At 36.8% G+C, this 27,591-nt stretch overlaps 1 protein-coding gene across 5 annotated transcripts in view; it reads right to left on the bottom strand.

The window, feature by feature from the left end:
- UTRN (utrophin) overlaps nt 1–27,591 on the bottom strand; it is a 387,073-nt gene that overhangs the window by 223,268 nt on the left and 136,214 nt on the right. For 4 of the 5 annotated variants that reach the window (XM_042795633.1, XM_042795635.1, XM_042795634.1 and 1 more), the window contains 11 exons: nt 23,914–24,105; nt 22,001–22,173; nt 17,844–17,994; nt 16,424–16,599; nt 15,146–15,281; nt 13,053–13,202; nt 11,770–11,854; nt 9,972–10,177; nt 8,689–8,806; nt 5,006–5,211; nt 3,342–3,496 (listed from right to left, as the gene is read on the bottom strand). In XM_042795633.1, coding sequence (XP_042651567.1) covers nt 3,342–3,496; nt 5,006–5,211; nt 8,689–8,806; nt 9,972–10,177; nt 11,770–11,854; nt 13,053–13,202; nt 15,146–15,281; nt 16,424–16,599; nt 17,844–17,994; nt 22,001–22,173; nt 23,914–24,105 — 1,748 coding nt within the window. The remainder of the gene's footprint in view (nt 1–3,341; nt 3,497–5,005; nt 5,212–8,688; nt 8,807–9,971; nt 10,178–11,769; nt 11,855–13,052; nt 13,203–15,145; nt 15,282–16,423; nt 16,600–17,843; nt 17,995–22,000; nt 22,174–23,913; nt 24,106–27,591) is intronic. The other variant, XM_042795636.1, reaches the window with a different exon arrangement.

Here is a 27,591-nt window from a genome sequence, read left to right as displayed (position 1 = left end):
ACACCAAGGAACTGCGAGAAAATCGTAAAGTAAAAGCAGTTAAGAGCTCTGACTTCAAAACCCTCTCCCTCTGCAGGGATCTTCTTCCCTAGCAGGGGGTTAAGGCCAAAGGTGGAAGAACGGGAGTGACAACAGGAAGAACAGACTGGTATTAAAGGTGATCTTCAAAGAAAAAGAAAAGTCCCAAAGGATGAAACAGTAAGTGACCCAGATCTCTAAGTACTAATGTACTAGATGGAAATTGAGACAACCTGAACTTTGTAGCTAATAACATTCATTTTAATTTCTCAAACTTTCTGTTTGGTTGAAATTAACGGAAAGAATTCAATTCTATCACAGCCTCACTGCTGTCATGATATTTGAATTAAAGCTAAAAATCATTCCTTTCACTAAATACATACTCCAGCAGCATAAATTAACAGATTTACAACTAATCTTCTAAGATTACGTGGGTGCTTTAAAAGAGGACCTGCATAGCAGTAGCAAGCAACACTTATGGAGCAGATACAAATACTTTCATTTCTTTCCAGTGAAGGCCACAAACGTAAAATAGAAAATGGAGAATTCTGTACTGCAGATTAATGACTACTCCATGCTATAAAAAGATTACTTGGATTTTCAAAGCATTCTAATACAATTAGAACAGCCTCAAAAGACAGAGGGTCCTTCCAGGATATAAGAATTAAATGCAAGGAGAACCTGGAGAATCCTTTACAAATGCAGCTAACTTCACTTTATACAGTGATAGTGGAGAAGATCTAAGCAGATCCTCTTAGCAAAGACAGGTCCAAGATAAAGAAAATCCTAACTCTACTATTTAAGTTTTCACGGCACTGTTACAGGTTTCTGTCCCACCCTATTGTGTTTTCAGATTTAAACTAAAAATCTGCAATGCATACAAGTGCATGATCAAAAGAAAGTCGGAAAATAACATGTGAGACAGTACGAGTAGCACCTATAATCCATTACCAAGGCAGCAAGACCACATAAAATTACTACTGCTTCATCCTAAAGTATAAAAATAGAACATAAATAGCCACTGGGCAAAGTCTTCAATTTACACAATGTCAAGCTAAGGAGCTTCAATCTTGTAATGCCAACAGTTTTAAAAAAGTTCCTTCAACTTTACATGTTACAGTCTTTTTGGTACCCTTTTTGTGCTATTCAGGACTCTGATGCTTCCAGGCGATGTTACTAAGGTCCCCTTCCACAACCTCCAAGCATGGGAACAAACTGGTATTTCAAAGCATGCTGGAAATACAGGTCTGCACTTAGGGAAGTCATAGGGCCACATGTGCTCCATGTACAACCCCTGCACATCCCAAAATCTGTCACATGAAGTAAGCCTTGTCACTCAAGGTTCCCTGGTATTTCTATTTATGACATTCAAAGCAAGTATAAAACCCTTCGTTTCCTTGACAAGTGCTTTCACTGCACATTCTCCCCTTTTAATTCTACTCTGCTGCTCCATGGGATTATGCTGAGCAGCACCACACTCTGGCTAGCCACTGGCTCTTGGAGTTTTCCTTTCTATTCTGTCCCTAGTTAAAAAACAATGCAGATACTCATCTTCCTAAGGCTGCAGACTGCAAAACAGTAGCCCCAGTGATAACTGAGAAACTTCAGTTACACACAACAGAATGCAATTGCTTATTATTCCAGACTTTAAGCAGATTCAAAAACAATTAGAGGCTCCCAGGCAGGAACTCTTCTTTCTGGTCACCTGCTCTGAGCAGTAGGGCAGTTTTTTGTCAGTTCTTGCCAAAACACTGCAAAGTTTGAATGTGAATGAGACTGCTATAGAGCTGTAGTCTACTGTTTCTGCTAATCCAACAAGGAGCTGTTTCCCCTCACCCTCTAATTGCATCTTCATCTCTAGATGTCATGACATTCAGATGAAGTTTAATGGCATTTTTGAAAAAATTACTAGTTTACTTTGAAGAAAGAAAGGATAATCTGATGGTGAAAATACTGCAGTCCCTAATCTTAATGCAAATCAGGTCAGGAAGGGCCATTTGAAGAGATGACTTAACTGTGACCTAGTTCAGAAGAGTAAAGAGCCAAGGAAGTTTTGTCATATGGCAAAGCCTATCCCACAGTCTACTGGAAGTTTTCTGAAGAACCAGGAAAAGAAGTTGTCTGCATCACACAGAATAATTATGAAATGTTCTACACACTTGAAAAATCCTATCTTACACCTCAAAATATATAGAGATTAACAAATTTTTATTCCCTCTCAAATGATCACATGCAATGAGCAATACAGAGTTTTGCCTATTTTGTATCTCATCTCTCGGTGGACATAACCAGAAAAACAGCTGCCACATCAAAAGCACAAAGTGACAGAAGTACAATTTTCCTCCAAAGCAGGATAGATAGCGTTCAACTCTGCTTCTTTCATTACCTTCTCCTTACCACTGTGAAGTTCTCCTCTCACTCCCCAGGATATAATGTCAACTTCAGTGGCTTTCTTGCCTAGGATTTTTATTTCCTTAACTGACATCTCATTACAAAAGCAGTTACCTCTTGCACATATATGCACACATACATACAGGCTCTAGTTGTCATCACCCCCACTCCCATATACACAGGATCAATTTTGTCTTCTGTCCCTCTAACCACAAAGCATCTTTTAAGCTGCAGTCACCAAGTCACACACTATTCTAAACGTTAATTGTCTAACAAATACTAAAATGAATTTCTGCAGAGATTAGATTACCTTGAAGGAAAAAATATTACACAGAGAATTACCATATTTTCATTAAGGTATATTTACAAAGAAGTCTTAACAGAAGATGAATAAAAAGAAGTTTCAAGTAATTCCTGGTTCCTATAGCTCAAGTATTTTCTAGATGGGAGTGCTAGAAGCATTGCACTCAGGAACCCAAAGAGCAGTCCCATTCAGGGAAAGTTTCTGTTAGATGAGAGGCCAGAATGAATTAATGCATTGGAAGACCAAGCTGAATACTTGCAGCCTTTTAAGAAATCACAGCAAACTACAAATACATAAGCATACCAACATCAAGGAACAGGAGAGGAGCTGTTCAAAGACACTTAGAGAACAGTAGCCACAGGCAAACCCAAGACCAAACATGAGAGAAGTACTATCCCCCCTGTCCCCACCCCCTTTAAAAAAAAACACCACCTCATACAGAAGCCTTTCATGGTGAACTGTGTGGATTTCAATCATCAAAACTCAAAACAACTTCACTGTAATTGACTAATTATCCAGAATAACCCTAAATGCAGCAGTAAAACAGACAGAGAAGACTTCAATACACATGTATACATAGAATTTTTCGACACTAACAGCTACATATCGAGTGAAACCTTGTAATTACCTTTGGTTCAGATTTACCCAGCAAGTGTTCATATGGTCAGTGGTTTCCTTTACCCTCCTTGTGTCATCATCACGATACTCTCGAAGAAGTTTATTAGAAAGATCATTGAATGCAGCTACTGTGATGTCACCTCTATGCAAATCCTGTATTAACTGCTAAAAAGCAATTCCAGAATGAGACAGAGCAAAATAAAAATCAAGCTATTTTTCATATTATGCATTTTGTCATATTATAAAACCTCCCTTTTTGCCCTTTTTTAATTAACAAAACAAATGCATATTTTTCATCTAGAAGAAAGATCTTAAAAAGAAAGTCTACAGATACTGAGTGTCCTGACAATGAACCAATCAAAACACAAATAGGTGAGGAAAACTTATATTTGCCTGAACCATTCAAGGCTAGACAAATCCTCTTCTGTGTTACTGGGAACAGAAGTAAAAACACTTCCCTAATTTTTAGTAGCATGAATAAATTCAAATTATGATAACAGTGATATATGCAGCATCTAGAAGTAGCATAAATGAAGTGTGCAGCATAAGAATTTGATTTCATTGTTTTGTGGGGTTTTTTTTGTTTTTAAATGAAGAAAATACATTAGATGTGTTTGCTTACTGTGGCAGGATATTGATAAGGTGCCTTAACTTTACAGAATTCTGAACTCAAGATTATTTCTAAATGAAAAAAATATATTTGCTTATATATATACAGGCATATGTCCAGTTGTATCTTACAATCTCTGTACTGTATGTTTGGGTACAGGCCTACTTTCATGTAAGAAAGCAAGGTAGACCTAATAGTCCATTTCCAATCCCCTGCTCATGTAATGAAACATGATGAAAAAGCATGAAATTTTACTGTTTACTGAAATAGCTATGGATCAGTGAGGAATTCTCAGAATCGTACTCCCTTTTTCTTTCCATACCCAGCAGCATCCCTAGGTTGTCCCTTCATGAGATACATATGTACACACATAAAGACTTTTTTAAACTTTATTATAGTCCTGTTTAAATACTGCACTGAAAGAGCCCCTCTTCACTGATTTGTCTCTTTAGTTTTCATCCTGTACCACCTACAGCCTGCCCTTTTCCTGACAGACACCAGGACCAAAGGACATCAGATTTATTGATTTATCACAGTAGGTTTGCTGTGATGTAAAAAGTAGTGAAGATTTCTTGGGATTGGGGAAAAAAAAAAAAAAAAAAAACAAAAAAGTGTTGAATACACCTGACACCCATCAGAAGTGAAATTCAGGATAATTTTAAATAACTTGGTACATTCCTGGATTTACTAAACTACTGTTAATATGTTTCAATGAAGTAATGCATGCTACATTCTGTGGGTCTGTGATTACACTTTTATTGGCCTGAGGTTCAATCTTTCCGCATAATATAATTTATTTGATGCTACACTATACTCATTTCAACTACATTTACAGAAGACACATCTATACATGCCACCTGTTTCCCTCCCAGAAAGCAATTCTCAGGACACCTGATATATAAAAAAATAGAGAGACCATTTAGAATATATCATGCCCAAAGAGAGACAGAATTGCCAAACCAGTCTTACAATTAAATTGTATATTTGCACATGAATTAAATCCAGTAGCATTACATAGACTGAGGAGTCTGGTATGGGGAAGGGGGAAGTATAGATGGTCTTACTTTGTTGTCTAAAATCTGTTTGGCAAGCATCTCTTTCGGGGCCTGCAGGAGCATACGCAGACGGATCTCACACTGCTCCATGAGATGCTCCATTTCTTGCCGCTGCTCGTCCCATTTCATGCTGTCTGTCAGCATGTACTTCAGCTGCTGCTGCCGCACCTCCACACCATGCTGGGTATTGTCCCACTGGTTCTTCACCTTCTCCACTGTGGAGGACAATACAGAATATGAAAAAACTGAAGCAAACACACAAGTAGCCATAACTGCCACTTAATTCTCAGAATAAGCGGCAATAATATAATTAATTCTCAAGTACAGTAGTTTCTATATTCAGTATTTTAGTTCCCTATGTAGTTTACACATTCAAACAAGCAATCAAAAAATGCAGGTGTTTGGCTACCTCTTGTTTAAGCAGGTCAGCATATAGGTAGTAACTATTATTTCTGAAATATTTAAAAGACTTTATTTTTCTTTTTACGTACACACGTGGGAGGCAAAGCTGCCACGGCTGTACAGCAGAGATATGTCAGCAGCAGGGCTCCCAGCAGCACAATTTTAGGGTGATGGCTATACCAGCAAGTGACCTTTGTGTGTCTGCACCTTAAACCAGTACAAACAAACAAATAAATACTGTTTAGATCTGGATAGTTTACACAAAGTGAACTAAGCTTTCCAGACCATTGTGTGTTAAAGGCAGTCTAATAGTACCCGTACTGCAATTCTGGTCAAGGTAGAAACACTCCAGTAACAATCTACTTTGATGCTTTCATTCCACCACAGGTTCCTCCAGGTTTATGTAGATTACACAGCAGAACAGAGAACTTATCAGTCACACCTCATTTCCCTCAAGTATCCCATTCCCCTCTCAGTAAATAGAGTTACACTAGATGATCAGTAAACAGGCTTTAACCTTTAATAAACAAAGGGTGAAAAAGACAACATGACAAAGGCCTAGAACAAAAAAAAAATGTGTCAGGGAAAGCAGTAAGTCTGCCTTCAGATGAAAATTGATAGCATCATACCTTTTTCATAATACTTACAGATCATTAAAAAAAGCATATTACTTGAAAGTCTACAGAGGTGGAAACAGGTTTCCCTATTACCTGTCATGACTGTTATTAGGAACATATTAGATCACTAGAACTAAAGAGTAAAAAAGCGAAAAAAAACACAAAAATCTAAGCTGGAGTTCTTGAGTATATCTGTACTCTGAGCAGCAACAGGCAGGCAATATGTAACACATCCAATATATTTATCTTGTAAGTATACAATTTTATTAGAAAATTAAACACACTTGATACTCAGGTCAATTCAATCTTCCCTGAAGTAAAAATGCCAAAGGTTGTGTTTAAGCTAAAACCATGTAAGTGAACTTTACCCTTCACATTTTTTTTTAACCTTTTGCAATTATACAAAGTCATTATGCTTGATCTGCTTGTAATACATTCAACAATATTCTGTTTAGTTTCACAAAGCTCTCCGACTGTGGCAGCAAAGCACACTTGTCAGAGTAACCGTATTACTGGTGGACAAACCCAGTAGCCTGTGCAAAAGAGATCCATCAATTTCAATCCACAGGCAACTTTTGTACTCATTTTCAAGCATGACATAGGTCATGCTGAATGAGAACTTAGAAGAAAGGAGAAAGGTTCAATAACTGAACAGCAAATAATAATACAGTCTTTTATTGGGGGAAAAAAAAAAAAAAAAAAAAGAAAAAAATATGTTACTATATTGGATAAAGAGTATGTTCAAAGGACACCTGCAACTGCTGGGAGAAATCAGTGGTTTCACCAAAACAGCAAAAGCAAAAACAGCAGGAGTGAAAAAAGGCTATAACCCTGTATGCTGACTAATGAACCGCAGAGGAAAACCTTGTGTTTAGGCTCTCCCCACAAAGCTGAAAGGAAACAATACCCCTGCGAAATAGCTGCATACAATAGCAATTTGGTTGAAATGGACAAATAACTGATGTTTACAGAGTACTATTATAGAAAGAATATTTCTTGATGTATTTTTCCATATTAATGGCCAGGTTAACCTTACTCTCTGCACTGTTGACATATTTCCCCTCTCTTCAGTCTCCACCAAAACAGGACAGAAAAATAACGAAATCCTCTGTAGCCTCAGTGTTCAGTGAGCTCAACAGGTAGGTTCCTGGAAAAAGTTGTCAGGGGCACTAGTCTGGTATCAAAGGCAGAAAGACTGGAAAGAATACCTGATGAGACTGTTTTTAATTCCCAATGTCCATGCAGTAATTGGAAGGAAAGTTTCAGAGAGAAGCTTTTCTCTATTTCTGTGCTCCTAGCTATTTGAGCAATCAGGCTTCATCTAACAACATACAGCAGGCTCACAGGAGTTTGTAGGACATCAGTATGATCCCCTCATTTAAACAACAATGTGCATAAAGTAGTCCTGAGTTTCACTTTTCTTCAGAGAGCAAACTTTTCTTTACAAATGTCAGTAGCAAATCCTTCAGTTTTCTCATGTTTCATGACAGGCAGCAAAATCTTTGCACACATCTAGGGTATCTACTGGAAGCTCCATCCATGGCAGCATGCACAGCTCCTATGTTCCCACCTTGGATGGGCATGACTGGAGGTGAAAAATTTTCAACATGCAGTTCCTTTATTCCTTGTGCATCTTTTTGGAAGAATCAAGAATGTTTTGTGACTGACCAGATCTCCCCTTGTTGACTGACTCCCATGGACTACATAGATACTATCCTTCCCCAGGTTTCCACCTGACTCTTAGTTCTGAGTGACTGCAAAACTCTGGCCCTACAAGTTGCTTTAGCTTCTTTGGATCTTACTCCCCTAGCAATGCATAGCTCCTGGGAATCTTAAGACAGCAGATGCCATCTCATCAGACCCTTTAACATATCTGTGGGCTTTCTATCTGACCCCATTATGATCCCCAGCAAGTCTTAAAGACACCAGAGAAATTCATGTAGATGTAGTAAAGGAAAACTACATTGCAGAGGAGAACATAAGGAAATATATCTTTCCATTTTTACTTCTAACTGCGATTTCCTGCTGCATGAATTTTCTAATCATAGGAACTGGCAAAGCCTAAGAGTTCAAGTAATACATTGTCCCTTACTTTCTAGTTGTGTCAGCTGTATGTTTTCTTTCTGTAAGTACCAATAAAAAAAAAAAAATTCAAAGGAGGTGGGGACCTTTAAACTGGAAACTCAGTTTTCAAGTACATACCAGTGACTTAAAAGTTTTGTTAGCTCTCAGTCAACAATTCTGAAAGTACATACACAAAATGTATAGTCCTAAGTCAATACATTTATGCTTTTCATTAATTGTCCAGTAAATCATAGATCAACAAAAATAAAGCTTCACAAATAGTTCCTTTTATCAATAAATAAAAAAAAAAAATTCATCCCTTGGTCTGTGGCTGCCAAGTAGCTCAAATTCTTCATAAGATATTCTGAAACCCCAGCAAGAATATTTGCCTTCGTACTTGAAAAAATGGCCAGTCAAGAAAACAAGTGGCAATTCTTGTTCCAGGAATTTTCATTAGACTGTTAGAGTAAAAGCCACTTACCTGTTAAGTTTTCAGTTTGTTCAAGGAAGGCAACTTCAGCTAGGCTCAAAATCAAGAGTTTAAGATATAAATATTTTTTTACTGCCATGGAAACATACTATTTGCAAACATAAAATGGAGAAACTTACATTTTTCTGTGATCACTGTCCTAATGTCTGTACTGGAAGTTTTATTTTTCAAATTCTGAGCCAAAGTAAAAACAGAATCAAGCTGAGGGTGCCGTTGGTCCAAATCTGCCTTTGTTATCTGTTGAGAATTAGGATATGATTTTTAAGTCCAAAAAGCAGAATTTAACATCATCTGTATTATTTGTAGAGAAAACAAAACGTGTCATCACAAGTAGATGGCTGTTCCCATCATTATAACCCTTCAGTTGTCACAGTATTACAGCACTGCTTTAAAAAGCAAAAATATTCTGAATTACAGTTACTGAAAATCCAGAGATGAAGGTTAACGTATACAAACCACACAGTTGCTGCAGTCAGTACACAATATTTTCCATTATCTATTTTTTACTCTCCCGTTACTTATTTTCCTCTTATCAAGCTCTGATTATTTACATATATGGGGGGGAGGGGGGGAAAACAGGGAGGGGGGCGGAGATGGAGGAGGAAAAGAACAGGGTCAGACTACATATTGTATAAAAACCATAGTTATTTCACCATAGCAATGTACCAAAAGCCCATATTACAAGTATTATACAGTTAAAGTGTTTCCAAAATTACTGAACATCACGTTATTCTTTCAAATTCCAGATTATGTTAGTCATTTACAGAAACATTTTAGCACTTGTTTACCCTGCAATTAATTGATATCAGGTCAAATAAAATGAACCTTAAGAGTAACACACATCTCACAAATACTGCCTTCAGTCATAGCTCAGCACAGCATAAGCTATCAACAGAAACAAACATTTACATCACAAGAACTTATGTTACAACTTTTAATCATTTTAGCATGTCTCTGGAAATCAGTTTAGTCTAACTACAACACAAAAAAACTCATTAGAAACACTAAAGAGTGGATCATAAAGATCACCCTCCAAGCAAATATGAAGCTGCTTCAAAGTCTTCAGCATAAGCTATCCATACATTCCCCAAAAGATGTAATTTTCAAGAGGTATTCTCTACATGCTTTGTTTAAAACTGAAAATAAAATATCAGTGCCTAGCTCACCTAGGGACATAGGAATTATCAGGAAATAGTATAGAGGAATGTAATAATGACAGCACTTAAAGTGCAATATTCAAGTTATGCATTTACTGCACTCAGTTTGGTTTGTTTTGGGGTTTTTTGTTTGTTTGTTCGTTTGTTTTTTCTCTTTTAAATACATGTAATTTCTTTACTGAATGTACAAGCTATTGAAGTGTGAGCCAACTTTCCAATCCACTATCTTTCATAAAAACACATACTTTCATTCGTGCAATAGTCCGATTGATCTCTTCAGTATTTCCCACGGTGACTATATTTGACTTGAGCATCTGGTCAATCAATACCAACCAGTCAGCCAGCTCAGTTGTAGTTTTATCCAGATCAGCAGGTGCAGAAAGTTCCAAAGCCTGCTGAGTCTGAACAGGAATTTCCAATGAAGAAGATACTAGCACCACCTTTTGGACATCTGAAACAGAGTTTGGGGTTTCTGTTAAAGAAAAAAAGTCATGGCCACATGTGCAATTGTGGAATTACAGGGGTTTTTTTGTAATTCCCATAAATATGTAACAGCATCTACAAAGAAAGCACAGCAAAACTTGTATTTGAGGCATTTTAACTACCAGAAACTACATAATCAAAAATTGCTTTTGCCTTATTTTTAAAGGCTATTAATTATGTCATTGCATGCCAAAGATTCACCCAAATGATTCAGCCTAAATCCAAAACAAACAAGAAGAAAACTCACAAAGGCAACATGACATTAAATCTAATGGACTGAAGCTCAACACTCTTTGACATGAAAGGTAATTGACCCTTATCAAGCATAACAAACAAATACTTTTGTTTAAAACAGATGTCTAGAATTATCTTCCTTGCTTTTGTATTATGTGGCAGAAAGATTTTCCCCACTCTTGGCTTGGAATTCACTTAGGCACAAGTAAGTCGAGTTTCTGCAATAAATGCTTCATGGACCTGGCAGCACACAACTGTCCTAAGAAAGGACAGATACCCACTAGTTCAGCCCCATCCTTTTTATCCTTTTAACCTGATACTGCAAAGTGAGGAATGAGCTGAACAGTAAAATGCTCCAGAAGCTGTGTTTGGTCGTGTTCTAGTTCCAAGAAAACACAAAGTTAAATCAAGCTGGAGCATGGATATTACAGCCTTGCCTCAAGCAATGAAATACAGGAGCTTTACTTAAACACCCCATATGAAAGGAAAACAAGCTGAATCAAGGCTTTGAAAGGCTTAAACAAAAGTTGGTTTTCCTCCCTTAAATTTTGTTTACTGCTGGTTTACTGCTGCTGAAAAAAAAAAAAAAAAAAAAAAAAAGACTCAATATACTAAAGTTCAAGCTGCAAATTCTTTCAGGTAAAGGCTGTCTTTTTTACCTAGTTTTCTAAAATGAAGACCTGGACATCTCGTTCATACTCTGTATCTGCTGCTCTGCCTTCAACATCTTGAGGAGACAGCCAGTGTCAGTGTCTCATACAAGAATGTATCGTATTTAGACAGCTTCCCCTACAACATTCAGGAAGTACCTAGCAGATGAAAAAGACCTATCTGGGTCCCTATTGAGCTGAAAGATGCAGAATGGCCTTTTTTATAGGACTGCAGAGAATTTGCATGCAGGAGATACTTCACAAATAATTAGCTGTAGAGAAAGCTTCTAGTGGATCTTAATTACTAAATGGCATGACCACAAGGCACAAATCCACAGGAAACCAGGCTCTCACAAACATAACTATTTGGGGTTTTATCCTGGACCTAGTACACTAGCTCCTGATAAGGACACCTAAGCTTTACTAAAACATTCCTCCATTTCAAAACTCTTAGGGGAACCCCAAAGGACTCCACCAAACCTGAACTGCAGTGACTTTTTTCCTAACCAAACATTCCCCATCTCTCCCATAGTAACATGAAGGTAGCCCCAAGTACAGCAGTGGACATTTCTTATTTCCACTTGTCTAAGTTCATAGAGGTTTTCCATTTTGGATTATTTTTGACCACAAACATCATTAAGCTCAAGACAGTTAAGCACAACAGAAGATCACTCACCAGAAGGCTTTGTCTGTGTAACAAGACGAGACTGCCCAACAAATGCCTCCAGTTCCCTCACTCTGTCAGGCACTTCTCTGAACACCTACAGCCCAGCGGAGAGGAATAAAAACAGTAAACGACCTATACTAACAGCAAAAAAGTAATAATTTATTAGCAGACAAAATATTCTACACCATGCTTGCTACAATGTCATGCCTCAGATATATTTCAATGATTTTTTTCAAGGTATCATTTAAAACAATAAAAATGCCATGAGGTACTCAGCATTATTTCAATACATTCCAATGTCTTACCTAAATCTTAGAGAGAAATGAACTGTTGTAGACAGGTTGTTTACATGTTTTTTACTGCCTAAGCATCAAAACTATGACTCATTATTTGAGTATACTTTGAAGGAAAGAAAAAGCAAAGCATGATTTGTGGTCAGCAGTGACAGGAAAGTAGAGAAATAGGGAACTAATTTAAAAAGAAAAAAATGTTACCACTAAAACTCTATTGTAGTGAAGACAAATTTGCCTACTTCGCTTTTTTAGAGTTTTTAAAAGGCAGTGATGGAAATGTAATGTACAAAGGGGAAAAAAAAAAAACTATTAAAAATCCCCATTTTCATGGCTGAGTAGGTAAAACCAGATCGTTTTTCTTTCCCTGAACTATCAAAAGCCCCTTTCACCAATAAATTCTTACCTCCCTGATCCATAATATAATCCAAAATAATTATATCCCTTTTTCACTTGGATCTCCTGGGTCTGCTTGAAAAAAAAATCTGGTTTTACTCCAACCTGTGAGTTCTTTTCTTCTCATATACTTGCCAATGAGAGTGAACACTAGAGTTTCTAACTTACAGCAGCTATACTCAAGAAGAATCCCAGACATACTTGATAAGATTTTCTCAGTAAGCTTTACCGCAGCGTTTGTTTTCCTGTTAATTGCAGCAAACATTCAGCTCTGCTGTACAGGAAAGATCTATTGTGATATTCTCAATTTCAACTTATTACTATTTGCCTCAAATAAGTGAAATATTTTTAATCCAGCTGTTTCAAAGAAGGACATTACAAGAGAAAAATCAACAAAAAACTTAAACTAAACTAACTCATTCTGATGGAAAAATGTCCACCAGTATTTTCATGTAGACATGGATTAGGGCACACTTCCTGAACATGCCTGCATGGCTTCCAAGACTTTTTATGTACATCAGAGATACATGGAAAAAGGAAAACAACCATCTCAAGTACACCACTATATTTTCAACTTCAGGTACCCTGTGCTGAAGTAATGCACACCTTATTCCACCTCACATTGAGGGATTGCAGGCAATCGGAAAGTTTTTCTTTTTCCTGAAGATCAACATTTTTATCCAAAAGCACTTCAGGTTCAGTTCTGTTCAGCCATTCCAGCTTGTCTCTCTGTACTTCCATCTCTTCACTTAAGACCTAAAAGGGACATAAGAGTTTTAGACTTAAGTAAAACAGATACTTGCTGAAGTGAAGGGTCAGGGGGTAGAGGGGAAGGGGAATCTTTCCTTTAACTCCAGTATTTAGAAGTTTCCCTGGAGATATGTAACAGAAGAGCTTCTATTTTGGTTTCCATGCTCTATCTAGAAATTATTAAAACATTTATTTGACAATCAACTTTTATTGCTAACTGGAAAAACCCCACAAAACTCTAAATAGCCAAGGTACCTATACACCTCACCTCACCAGATGGTTCTGTTTGATCAACTCAGTGTACCATATGTATCCAAAAGGCAACACACTGTCAATCAAAACTGTTGCCTGCATTCATTTTTTAAAAAAAAAAAATGAAAACTGAGGGCCTACTCCTGACATGCATTATACAAGTACATGGTAGATAACTACAAGGTACTTTACTCTTAATGAAATGTACTCTAAAGCTATTTGAAAACTAAACATAACCTTGCAACTTTGCTATCATTTCCCATAGACCAAAAGCACTAGTTTCTGCTACACAGGTATTACGGAAGTGTGCACAGTAAAGTGACAGGAACACAGGCCTGGAAGAGACATCACCGAACAAAGTACCCTGCTACAATAAGCACTATATCAAATAGTGCCTTTCCTAAATTTTCAAGGGTCTCTCTTAAAAGAATTATTTTTTTAAACGTTATATCCTTTTTAATTGGAGGCTGCTCCAGAAGCTTTACTTAGAAATTTCTTTCTCATTCCCAGACTGTATTTATTCCTGATCAGCTAACATCTGCTATTTCCACTTCCCTAGTACCAGACTTTAATAACAGCTCACCTTCCCTACACTCTCTTATTCTCATCATCATATCCCTTCTCATTGTTCTTTGACTAGACAAAACAAGGCAAGCTCCGAGCTTCTTTGCAGATGAGGAGTTCTTCACCATTCTGAACAGCCTGGCAGTCTTACTCAGTATCTGTTCTACTACAAACTCACCTTTCCTTAATATACATAACCAAAACTGCACACATGTTCCTACTTTCACAGGGCCAACTAGTACTTAATTCCCTACCAGTGTGTCTCCATCAAGTTCTGTTCTTTCCCCCTTACTCCAGTTCTACCTTTCACTTCAGGCATCTATATTAAGGTAGATGACAAGAAAATGAAACTTTCATGATAGTCAGACAGCAAATACTCAACTGTTAGGAGTCAATTTGTTTAGGTAAACACAACTGCAACTACTTTACATCATTTATACACATTTGTTGGAAGCTCAAGCCTTTCCACCTGATTTGGTCTAACAAAAGTTGTTTGTCTTTTTTTTTAAATTACTAATTTTGAAAAACAAGCAAGCAGGTTTGATGGATTGACTACTCCTTCCATTCTTTTAGGATTTCAGAAACGTCTTCCTTCACACATCCTACAAACCAAAGATCTTTTGTTGTCAAAGCCAGACACAAAATAAACAGGAAACATACACACATACATATGTACCCAATTTATATTAAATGACCAAAACCCTTGTAGTTTAAAAAGTTAAACAAAATCTTACACGTGTAACAAAGTATTAAAGCTGCCCAGTAAATGGGACAGTGGTACTTATTTACCATTTTAAGTTTATTAGCTTTAAAGTTTTGACAATTATAAAGTTGACTTGGGGACATCATCTCGAGTGAAATTCCACTTACTAAATTTTATCAGTAATACATGTATTTCTCACTTTCTGATACATAGCCACCATCTTCTGACTAGATAACACAGTTATCAACTCAAGTCTACTTTGTTACAAGATGCATCTTGCCTGTGTTAAGCAATCTCACAACTGTCTCACACACCCATAATATTTCTTTGTTTTTTTACAATGTGAAAATTACCCTCCCCAAAAGTCATGTCCTGAAGTTTTGCACAAGACATACATGTTCATATACATATACACACTAACTAATCTTGCCTTTAATTCTTGCAAGTTTTCTTCATGGTCAAATGTAAATCTTGAGTCCAGAGCATTTTCTACATTTTCCAACCAGCACCGCAGCTCATCAAGCTTCTTTCTGTATTCTATCAACTGCTGATTCTCTCCTTTTAGCCTTAAAAAGGAAAACAAAAAATCCACTTGCATTTCTGCATTGAACATAGCACGTCAGTCCTGCATTACTTCTGATGTAATGTAGTCAAATGTTTTTTCAGTGGTTGGAGCATTTTAAAGGATTCATTTTGCATTCAAAGTATTCTATCCTCATCATTAAAATGCAGGATACTTGCAAATTAATACTACGACCTTAAAAACAGATAAATTTCAGTTCCAAAATAGTTCACAAAATAGACTTTTAAAAGTCTGCAGAAAATATTAAATGTAAAACGACAGTGATGGTAACAGCTTCAGGCCTAATCATTGTAAGCAACTACAAGGCCGCTGTTAGTGAAGTGTTAGAAAAATCTCTAAACCCTCCAAGGTTAAAATTTGCTAAATCACACAAAGCTTTAATAGAACGTCTCAAACTAAATAATTAAGAAAAATCTTACTACATTTCTAAATTTATTAGGAGTTGTTAAAAATATATAATTATATAAATAGCCTCCAAAAAATTTATTCCTGGGATTTATCCTTATACATTTTTTAACAGTAAGAATAGAGATCTTATATTCCCAGATACACTGAACATTGATATAGTTATCTCAGACAACCTTGTTTTTTGATATTTTGAAGTAAATATAAGGCTACTTCAAAATGGATTTTCATTTTGTTCAGAAAATACCTAGTCAGATGGATTAAATTGCTGCAAACACAAACCCAAAGATCTTACAGTGTTGTGCAAATCCAAGAACAATGCAAGTGTTTCAATTAGTGTATCTTTGACAATGCAAAAAAAGAAAGCAAGGTCATTTATTTACAGTTCAGCTTCAGCCAGAGAAGGTAGCTGAGTATTCCTTCCTTAAAAAGTCTGGCTTTGCAATGAAATTATTTTAAAAACAAAGGAAAATTGTAAGAAAAGTTCTGTGATTGTCATTTGGTGGGTTGTATTAAACAAACTCACTAAGCAGTCAATTGCAGGCGCATTCACGAGAAATTGGTTCTAGGAGACATTTCAAAACACAGAGGTCTGAATGTCAGGAAAATTCAGATTAATGACATCATGCAGTAGAATGCACTAACTCTCCCAGAGTCTTCTAAATGAGATTCTCCTCATCGGATCTGGTCAGACATCCAGATTTCCCATTAACTTATTACCTCTGTTGTCTATCCATGACCTCCACGGTGATTGCTTTCCAGCGCCTATTCAATCCCGCCAGCTTCTCCCGTAGGAAGCTCCCGTCTGTAGCAGACAGTTTCTGTATAATCCCTTCCCCAGTTCTGTTCAATGCTGAAACACTGGACTGATGGCTGCTGACTCCCTCTTCAAGTTCCTGTCAAAAACATAAAAGCCGCACAGAATTTTATTACTGACCTAAAGTGACTTTGATCTGTGGCTCGTAATATGCATTTTACTAAAATAGGCACTTAAAGCCATCTTACTTAAAATTGGATGCTGTTGATTTAAGTTATTAAGCGTCTGTTGTTGAATCAAGTTCAATTTTCTAATGAAAGTCATAAAAAGATAAGACACAGAATAGGCTGCCGAATACTACTTAGGATCACAAGAAATCATTTAAACTATCAGTGCTAGAATCCACACTGATGTTCGATTCCTTTCCTCTTAATATACAGCACTTTCTAACAGTGCTAACAGATGGTATGACTTTTTTATAACTGGTTCTTTTCATAACCGCTGCCCCTGACTGATTCTGTAACTTAACAGTATTTTAGGTAGGATAATTATGGCTCTGCTGCCATGGTCCCCAAACCACCTTACATTGTTAGTAAAAATTTCATTGCAACTAGATCAGAAATAAGATGATTCAAGAAAGAGAAGGGAAATGCCCTACAAGAAAACTCCAAACAGCAACAAGGATAAAATACAAACTGTATGTTAGGCAGAACATACATTTCTTTTGTAACAACATACCTAATTCTTGGATAACATTCATAAATCATTACAAAAATCTGATCCTTAAAGTTATGTTTTCTTCTCTTTATTTAAAAGGAAGTAGTTTAGCTAAACAGAAGTCTGCTCTTCCCTAATGATGAGCGAGAAAGACACCAGGGAATTAAATTCCAGAAGTGAAGTCCGAAAAAAACTTAAGGCATCTGCAATTGGCATCTTCTCTTTTTCTACATTGCTTACACAAGGCAGGATCTTACAAAGTCATTAACTCTAAATAATAATTGTTAAGTTATAGCTGATCCTTGTTGTGGTCCTTTTTTTAATTATGAGCAGAAAGTGGATTTCTGAACTGATTAACATATTTTTAAAGCTGTAATAAAACTTATAAAACAATAAAAATTATGCCAACACTTGAATTACCAAACTATCTCAAACCCATCCATACTAAGAGTCATCGTAAAACCCCATACTATAAGCAGGAGTTGAGCTCTTCCAAGAATCATTTTGAACTACAATTGAAAGGAAATTTGAAGAGTTACCACTTTTTATAAAGTGTAATTGCACATCCTCATTTCAAATCTATATGTCTACATAGAAAAGTAGACTTCTAGACAAAAATCTAGACTTTTTTCCAGCTTGCTCATTTTCTGCACAAACCTTACATACCTGCTGGTGCAGCCCAGCTGTCTGCAGCTCCAGGCTGCCATCTGGACCACGGGCATCAGCTAGTAACGCTTCAGCTTCCGTTATCCAGTGGGAGAGGTCATTGAGATCACAGTGGAACTGCCTCCATGCCTCAATCGCTCTATCGAAGCAACTGTTTGAAAACAAAACATTGAAAAATCATCCAAACTGTTTCGGTGAAGAGGCTACAATTCCTACTCCAGGGAGTAGAAACTGGCCTTGCAAAACAGAAAGGCTAGCATACAGCCCAGTTAGCCAAACCCCAGTACTGGAAGCTTGCTAACACAGTGGCAGCTGGTAAAAGTCAACAGCACAGGCTGTTATTAACTTCCAGCTGAAGGAAAAAAGGGCAGTCCTAAGCAAACTTCTGTTTCTATCACTTAAAAAACAAAGATTGATCAGCTGCATCAAATTGGTCCGCAGAACACTTTTTTTCTTTATTATTAAATGGTTTAGATATCAGACAGTGTGGAATTTGAAAAATTAAATGCTCAGATTTTTTATTTTTTAATTCATAAACCATAGGGTGCTGGTGCCTAGAATTTAATAAGTGAAGGTCTGATTATATAGAACTGAATGTATTACCTGTGGGCCTGCAGAAGTAGGTCTTATACAATTTAATCACAAAATAATTTACCAGGCATTTAATTATTATCATCTTCGCAGCCTCAAATTAATATGTAACTTAACTTGAAGGGTGACATTTTCTAACATGGAACGAGCTAAATTATCACAATCAGTAGGTTGTTTTTAACATAGTAGAACTCTCATTTTAGTTAACAAACTAACAAAACCAGCTCATGAATGTTAAATAAGAAAACCATGTCAGAAAGGCATAGAGTGGCTTGCTTTCTATTTGCTGATTGCTAACTCTATGTTCGCATTATAAAATAAATAGGACAGATGTCTCAAAGGGCACAGGACTTGAGGCAAACAAAATGAAACCTACATCAACACCAACAGACTGGATAGTATCCTATTCCAAACTAATAAAAAAAGCCTTTAAAGACATAAGAGACTGGGTCTCCTGGTAATCAGAGGACCCTCTAAAGTGACAGAGGAACGATCTCATCTGCAGCCCCTTATTTTTGTCTTAAACAATTCTAACAGCAAAGACTCCGGGGTTTCTGCATATATACTGATGCAATCTGAAATTAGCAGCATAACATCAAAGATATCCAAAATCAAACTTTAAAGAGTTACCATTGCATCCTATTGTCTTCACTAATTAAATTCAACAATCCCAGAGTTCCTAGTGAGGTTTTTTTCATCAAAATTATCTAATTTTTATCAAGACCTTCATATTTCTTGGCAGATACAGAGTTTTTTGTTATTATTATTTTTCATGGCCCAATTCACATGGGCCAGTTCCAATAAAGAATAAAGCCTTAGAAATCTCTCTTAATTTTTTCTGACCTTACCTCTTAGTTCTAGTGTTTCAGTTTCCTGCACAAATCTCAATTCAATACACTAGACCAACCTGTAGACTGACCCCAAATCTCAATCTCCTTTTATTTCTCAGGTACATTTCAGTCTAACTGAACATACTATCTCACAATAGTATCTCATTCCACATTTAATGAAAAGAGATATCCTAAGCACTTAAAATAGTTTAAAAGAATATTTCCTTGGCTTCCTTCAAAACTGAAGTTTTTGGGGGAGTTTTAAGCACATGACTTTTTCAGAATCCAAAATTTTAGAACTTCAGAGGAGAACACTTTGAGATACAAAGCTTTAACTCCTGTCGTTTCTGTTTTGAGCCTAGAGTTCCATCAGTACTTTGGGTAACGAGTTGAAGTTTCCCTCTGGTTTTGAGCCAGATGCACATGCTGCTGTTTCACTACAGACTGCCTCAGTTGAAAGACAGAAGTACCAAAGTCCTGTTACTAGAGCACTGAGACTTGGCTACTCCTTGCCTCCTCTGAAGGAATCCACCTGCTTCCAAACCGCAGCTCATTTCCAAGCCATCAGTACTTTTAGCAGTGGGGAAAAGTCTATGGCCGAAGGAGAACTAGCAAGCAATAACCATTACTAACAGCTTAACAAAGCATTAAGTCCATACATACATACATACATACATACACACACATAACACACGCAAATATTTTACTTTGCACCAAGCAGAAGTCAACTGGATATATTTGAACACTTAGAAGCTTTGCTAAGTACAGTTTAATTCAACTTGATTTGGCTACATCAGAGCTTTCATCAAAGGTTTAACTACTTAGCTGGCACTCAATCACAAAATCATTACTGCCTCTGAAAATTAAATCAATCTTTAGCCACTGACTTAAGATGCTGTTTCTCCTAATTCTGTCAAAATCTCCATCAACTCCAGAAATAGAAAAAAAGCCAAAGATTATTAAGGACATGAGTCTTCTATAGCCTTCTGGCTTATACTTTGGGTCAACACTAAGAAAAGCAAGGATAAACTTGGTTAAAAACTCCTCCTAGTAACATAAAGGGTATAAAAATACTAATGCCAAAATACAGCATTTTAATATTGATATGAATATGGTCTTCTTTAAAGTATACCCTTCTACTAACATTGCAGCATTTTAATATATCCAGGTAGCTTAAATTGCTAATCCAGTACTCCCTTTTGTATGAAAATTGCACCCAATATTATTTTCATTAAGATGCAGAGTTTTACAAACTCTATGAAGTTCAAGATTAATTTGTATTCGGTGAACCAACTGAGGAGGTATTCTGTTGCATTTTGCCAGCTAATGATGAACACTGAACTTACTTTTCAATATGCCTATCTTTTTCAATGGGAAGACTAGGTTTCTGGTTAACCCTGGCTACTTAATGAAATCAAATTTAAGTAGTAAATGAAATTTTACTCATTCTTACAAAAAGATAATATTAGTTAAAGATTTTCAATTAAGTTACATGGGGAAAAATAGGCATAACTAAAGCTTAGTGCACATCATACCTATGAAGACCACAGAAAAACTGCAGGTGTATAAATACAGATGAGCACTAGATTCTGGAACAGTGTCTCCAAATATAACAGGTGACCATGGGCAGCCAGCAAGAGCCCAGAAAGCGGTATCTAGATGGTACCACTACGCTTTCAAATTAAAAAACAGCGAAACAACAGTGCCTGCTGAGTTATTAGAAATCTTGATGATTCACTGATCCGGTGGCCCCAAATTTCTGGAGGTCTGCTTAGACAATACCATCAACTAATTTTTATACTCCTACATATACACCAGTGCTCTGAGAAAGAGTTGAAAACACCAGTTTATGTAATACACACTCTTCCTAAGAACATGTCTTTAAAATACAGTACCAAATGTGTTTGATATCAGATTTCTGGTGCTACAAAACAAGCAAACATGGATAGACATTACTTTGTGCTCTACAAAACTTCTGCATTAACCATAACCTCATATCACCATTAAAGAGCAAATACTGTAAAAGCAAATTAACTACAGCACGAACCTTTGCATTGAATTTTAAGTTTCAGAAAATCATTTTCAGTCATTAAGTTTTTTTTACATAGCGGCAATCTCAGTGTCTACTGCTGTTTGCAGTCTGAGTACCTTCAAGCTTAGTGGTAACTCCCTGAATACATACCTTCATACTTTCACCTATTCCAACTTAAAATGTCTAACACACTTTTCCAAGTTTGACTAAGTGATACCGAGTTTGTTTTTAAACATTTAAAGTCAATTCGGATAATACGGCTTTTTCAGTTTAGAGTATCTTCTCTAAGGGCTGGGGAGAAATCAAAGCTTAGTTTAACTTCTTCCCCCACCCACACATGTTTTTTGGCATAAGTGAAATTACAACTATTTGATATTTGTGGAAAGGAAACAGGAAATATATTTTTCTTAAGCACAAATTTCAATATTATCTTGTTCTCTGAAGCACAAAATTTTTAAAAATGAAAGATTTTATGGTTTATAAACAAAATATTCTATTTTATAAAGTAAAAACAACCAGCTTCATAGGATCACTCAAACTACAATTTGCATTTTAACTGTTTCAACATTCAATAATACTGGCAATTACTGTGTAACACTAACATATCAAAGCTGATTACTCCCAAAGCTCTTGATCTTCATCATTAGGGTACATTTGTAAAGCACTTACCACGTGGTCACAGAAACCAAACATCCTTGACTTACCACTTACGATCATTATACATTCTATTAATTCTGTCCCACTCCGCATTCAGCTGGGTTAGTGCATCTCCAATTTGTATCGCCTCAGGCCCAGATGCTTCTAATATAACATCAGGCTGCTTCTCATGTATGACTGCAATTTGATCCCCAAGTTTATCCAAAATATCTTTTATGTTCTGCAAGCACAGTAATGACATAAGCCATTAGCAAAATCAACACCAGCAGGAAATAAAATAAAAAAATAAATAAAAAGACCAAAAAGTAATCTCTTCAAAATGCCATTCCAAAATTCAGTATCCACAATAAGATCATGACCATCAGCAGTTTACAGATTAAATCAGTTTTAGCAACTGAATCGAGCAGTCCATCACACCTTTTTAAGCATGTGCCCTTCTCAGTTTATTTATGAGTAGGATGAAATATTTTATATATCCAATCTGTTCCTGAGGTAAAGGGGCACACCATACTTCTCAAAAGACTAGTATTGTCATTATTAAACAAAACTGCCCGTGTCATGAAGTCACTGTACATATTCCTTCCTCATGAAAAAAAGGAGCCACAAAATGTGACTTTATGCTTCATGTAACCTCCCATACGTGCAGAACTGCAAAAAACATAGACTACATAAAAGTTTTAGATTTATATGACAAAGTTAAAGCAATCTATCTCAAATCACGTTGAACTATGATGTGAAAATACCTTTAAACCAGATGCTGTTCTAAGACTGCCTTGGTATTTGAGAGGACAAACAGTCCATGCAAACAGTAGAATTCACTTATCTTTTTTTTTTTTAATTTAAAACAGTAATACTTCTAAAAATTATGCTTTGATATTTGCTTCTTCTGAAAACCCTTACAATATACCAAAATTTCAAAATCAGACAGGAGACCTGCACAAAAATGAAGTATTTTAAACCCATCTTAACATAAACACTCCTAATTGTACTTAAAAGGACCACAGAAGCAGAGTAAACAGGGACAAGAGAATCTCATCAACAAAACAGAAGAGTCACCAGCTTTGTCAAAGGTTGGCATCATTCCCCTATTTGCTTTTGAAAACTATGCCAGAAAACAAATATGAAAAATGAAAGCATGTACACAGCATAAAGAAAAGCAGGTCAGAAAAGTGGACTGAAATTCTGAAAAGCTTTTAAAAGACCTGTATAACAGCTGCAGAAACAGCTGATCTACCTCTTGGTGAGAGGCAAAGTCTGACCACCTCAACTATAAGGACACATGGGCCCCGTGGAGCTTCCCAACCCGTGGAGGTACATCTACACTGCACCACATCGTGTGCAATTCCCAACTCCAGTGGATGTTTTCTGTGGGAATTTGTATAACCACGACTCAGCCTTCTACATCCTTAACTCCCATTTGATAGCAGTATTCAGTCTTTTCAAACATACTTTCTACATCCCCTTTTGAAGAAGGGCAAATCTTTACCTACTTCCTCATCATTAGTCACACAGGTGAAACCACTGGCTGACAATGAGCAGTGGGAGCTTAAAATTAAGCACATATGATGCTTTGCTAATCAGAACAGGTACTGTCACCTTGTGGTCTTATATATAGTATTAATGAGACCAAGCAGGAACGTAAAGAAATTGGCTTTATCATTTATCTACATAGTATGTAAACTATGTGATGAAAACCACAAGTTTTTCCAACAAAGTTAAACCCTTCTCCCTCAACCTCCCACCCAGCTTCCATACTGCTCTGCTTTGTACCCAGATTCTGCACAGAAATAAAAATTAACCACAAAACTGTCTCCTCATTAATTTTCAGTGCATATTGATCTAGTATGTACTGAGCAAAAATAAAAATACAGCTATACAGACCACAGAAGGTGGTGGTCTTTCTTCTGCTATTCCCTCATTTCACTCTTCCCTCTCCATATAATGTTTAGACATGGAGTACCTTCAGCGCATCTTCCTGAGTTGAAAAATCCTCATAGATGCCAGTGTTTAGTTCTGGTGCATTCAGCAGCAGTTCAACATCAGCCATGGCCAGCAAGACTTTGTTGATTTCAACCAAGTATTCAGCAGAAAAAGGCAAGTTCCTAACCCCTGTGGCAAAGTGGCCTTTTAACCTCTGCTGGACAGGAATTGCCTACAAACACAAAAGTTCAGTTTATATTTCAAACAAGCAATTCCATAAAAAATCCTAAATCAGTAAAGTATATTCAGAATAAGTACTTTTCTACATTAAAAGACAAGACAAAGCCATTTCTACTAAAGTTACATAAATTCAGAAACCTGAAAGTCCTGCAGAGAACTGTTTCTATATTTATAAAAAAAAAAAAAAGTTAGAAAACAGTAGATACCATGCTTCACAATGACCCTGTATCATTCTTTATTAAAACTCTGGGGAGTGGGAAGGGCACTGCTGTTTCTCTCACCTTAACACCTTGCTCCTTACACCACTTCCAGAAATTACACTTCTTGATCAAGCCTGTACCTAGTCGCGATTACAACCCACCGTCTGCTTCCTCCATCATCAAGGACTCTCAGAAATTACCGATTTACTGAGGCAGACTTTCATTCCTTTCCACATTCTTTTCAATAAACATCTCACCCACACTTCCCAATCATTTTTTATATAAATGAGTGCTCCACCAGTACCCACAATATGCTTTTTGTAGCAATAAGAGACACTAACTCCTCAAGAGCTTGGCAATCGTTATCTGCTCTGACTGTAAGACCAGGCTACCTAGCCAAGTACCATGTTAGCAGATAAGAAAGCAAGAACAGTAATTTAAGGCAGCTTTTTCTTGGATCATAAATGACAGCCTGGATCTGAAGCATTAGGAAGCCAGCTGCAAGAAGCTACACTCTGCCATGCCTGGCAAAGGTAGCAGAGGCAGGTAAAGCAGATACTCCGAAGACTGAAAGGAGATTTTTGCTGAAAAGGTTTCTTGTTCGACAGGATTCTGTTACCATCTCTGAACACAGCCCAGTTCGTTAAAATCAGCAATGAAAAACAATACCCACCTCCAAATACTGAAGAATTCAAGCAACTAAGCCGCCGTCCTGTACCCAGTAAATTTGAGTCGAGCAAGGCAGAGGCACTCGACTGTATGATTTACTAACAGCTGAGAATACAGTTAAGAACGTGAAGAATAAATGTATGTTCCACCAGTGATTTCAGGCAGTAAATTTTACTTTGCAGTTAGTTCAGGCTGGGTGCACACATGCAAATCACTAGCACAGCTGACCATCAGTAAAATATTAAACCCCACTAACAAGGTTGTTTGCAAACACCTGTCTGTATCTTCCTCCTCCACATGTTTCTAAGCACTTAAAATCTGTCACTCAAATTAACTAGAATCACATACACAGCATGTGTAGTGCAAAAAGAAAGAGCACTGCAGCAGAATAGGTATGGTCACATTTTTACCTTTCAGGTTTTCTCCTCATGCACTGAATGCTCCTAAGGATTTTATTTCTTTTGAGTTGGCTTGGGGCTTTCCTGTTTTGTTTTTTTAAAATAGTCAGTCATCCCTGTATTAAAACTGGGGACAGTTGTACTTCCACAAGACCTTTACCACCAACACAGTATGCTCTCATTCATTCATTGCACACCATAGAAATAGAATGTACAGGCACATAAGCATAAATTGAGTCTACTGAAAACAAGTATTACAGACAAGTGTCATAAAATACTCAGCATTGCTTTTGATTCAGTAACAGTACAGCAAGCAAGCACCACAGTAAAAAACAAACTACTCCATATGCTTTAGCTACAAGTCCAGCATCTTGGTCCCTGGTGCTCTCCAAACACATTTTCTTGAGGCACTGTATATATTTTGTCAGCTTCCATCACTGAAATTTGGAGAAAAAGCCCAAGGCTTTGACAGTGATATGATTTCCTGTAGAAGGAGAGGCCCCATGCAAAGCTTCTGCAACACAAAGTATCTTTTCCCCAGCAATGTGGAGCAAGCCTAGGTTTGAACAAACACCAGGATGACTACTGCTTCACAGCCATGTGCAACATCTTCACAAGGTGAAGATTCAACTCTAACTCTCCATCATCCCACAAATCCTATTCTCACACAGGCAACAGTCCGGAATCTAGACTTCATCCAAATGAACAGGTCACTGGACTTTTAATATCTTTCTACTTCACACACATTGCTTTATCTACCATTAGAAAAAAATTGCACATGATTTAAAACAGCATTTGTTGGCATGCAGCAAGCTTGTTCTCCAGTTGTTGTCAACACTGACATGTACTGAAAATTCCTGCTTCTCCAGTACCACCATCCTGGGCCAGGCTGCTGCTCTTCTGCAAAGCAGTGAATTAATTCCTCCTGGTGCTGTTCCTGCAGACCACACCTCATTGCTAATCTCCTCCAGCTGCCTCCCATCACTGAAACGATGTTTCCTCCTTTCACAACTCTCCTTCTTAAAGGTGAACATATATAAGCATTATAAGCACATTAGTGCTTTAATACAGCCAAGTTTTAATTGTTCAGCTGTTCTCTACCCTGCATTGCAGACTAGCAGCTTCTAAAATGCAGCTTAATGTACTAAGAAATGGAAGAGCAGAAGTTTGACATAGCTGTCTCACATGAATCAAACACCTAAATGTCATAGAAGCTGGGTTTTACGGGTTTAGGGGGGTGTGTGTGTGTGTGTGTTTTTAATTTAAAAGTAGGCAAGCAAACTCTTTTCTTAAGCACCCACAAATTAGAAGTTAATCAAAGGTTATTTAGGAAGAAATTTGACTGGATAATTTAATAGCCTTTTTCTATTTTAATTTCAGTGGTGACAGAACATGTTTACTAAATTTGATCTCTCTACGTACTAGGAAAAACGGGGAATACTTAGTTACTAGCGTACATTCTATAAATAACGTCTCTCAATGAGAGCTGCTAAAAATAATTTTAACTCAGTGGTCAAATAAAAATTTGTTTCCTCCTATACTTAGCATCTAGCTGGATCTGTGATTCAAAATTTGGTTTCAGATTTTCTTCCCCTTTCCCCTTTTACACTTAATATATTTTGAAACAAAATCTACAAAAGATTCAATTCAAGCACATACTCTGACTTGCTTTCAAGTGGATTTTGGAAAACACTGACCAAGAACTTGATATAAAATTAACAATTACCTTGCATGTTTAACTACATTTATATTTTAACCAAAAGTGTTTACCCAGTCTAATCTCAGATCACCACACATTACTTATATTTGCAAATAAATACCCTTTTGATCAGAAATGCTCACTTTTTAACCATTCCATGACCCTTCTCTATCCCACTCAAAATATTTCATACCCATTGTCTAGGAAAAGGTTTTCCAAAGCTAAAATCTCATGTCCATTTTATTTGTTCTTCTGGGTTAATTAATGCAGTTAGTAAGCAACATATTTGTGGGCAATGTAGCTAATGGTTCATATTTAAGTAACCCAGAACCCTCCCTATAAAAATCACAATAGGCGAACATGTTTTCTTTATTACAGGGATGATGCTTCAAGAGCCTTCAAGATGGTGCCTGTGTTTTAGTTTGTAGGGAAAACTGCACTGTGCCTGCAACAGCAAATTCATTTACCATCTGCAAAATTATCATTTTAACTTCAAACCAGTTTTCTAAAAT

This window comes from Tyto alba, unplaced genomic scaffold (genome assembly GCF_018691265.1).
Source record: "Tyto alba isolate M040663 unplaced genomic scaffold, T.alba_DEE_v4.0 Super-Scaffold_22, whole genome shotgun sequence".
NCBI lineage: Eukaryota > Metazoa > Chordata > Aves > Strigiformes > Tytonidae > Tyto > Tyto alba.
Note: the sequence above shows the minus strand (reverse complement) of the source record. Positions and strands in the feature narration are given on the sequence as shown.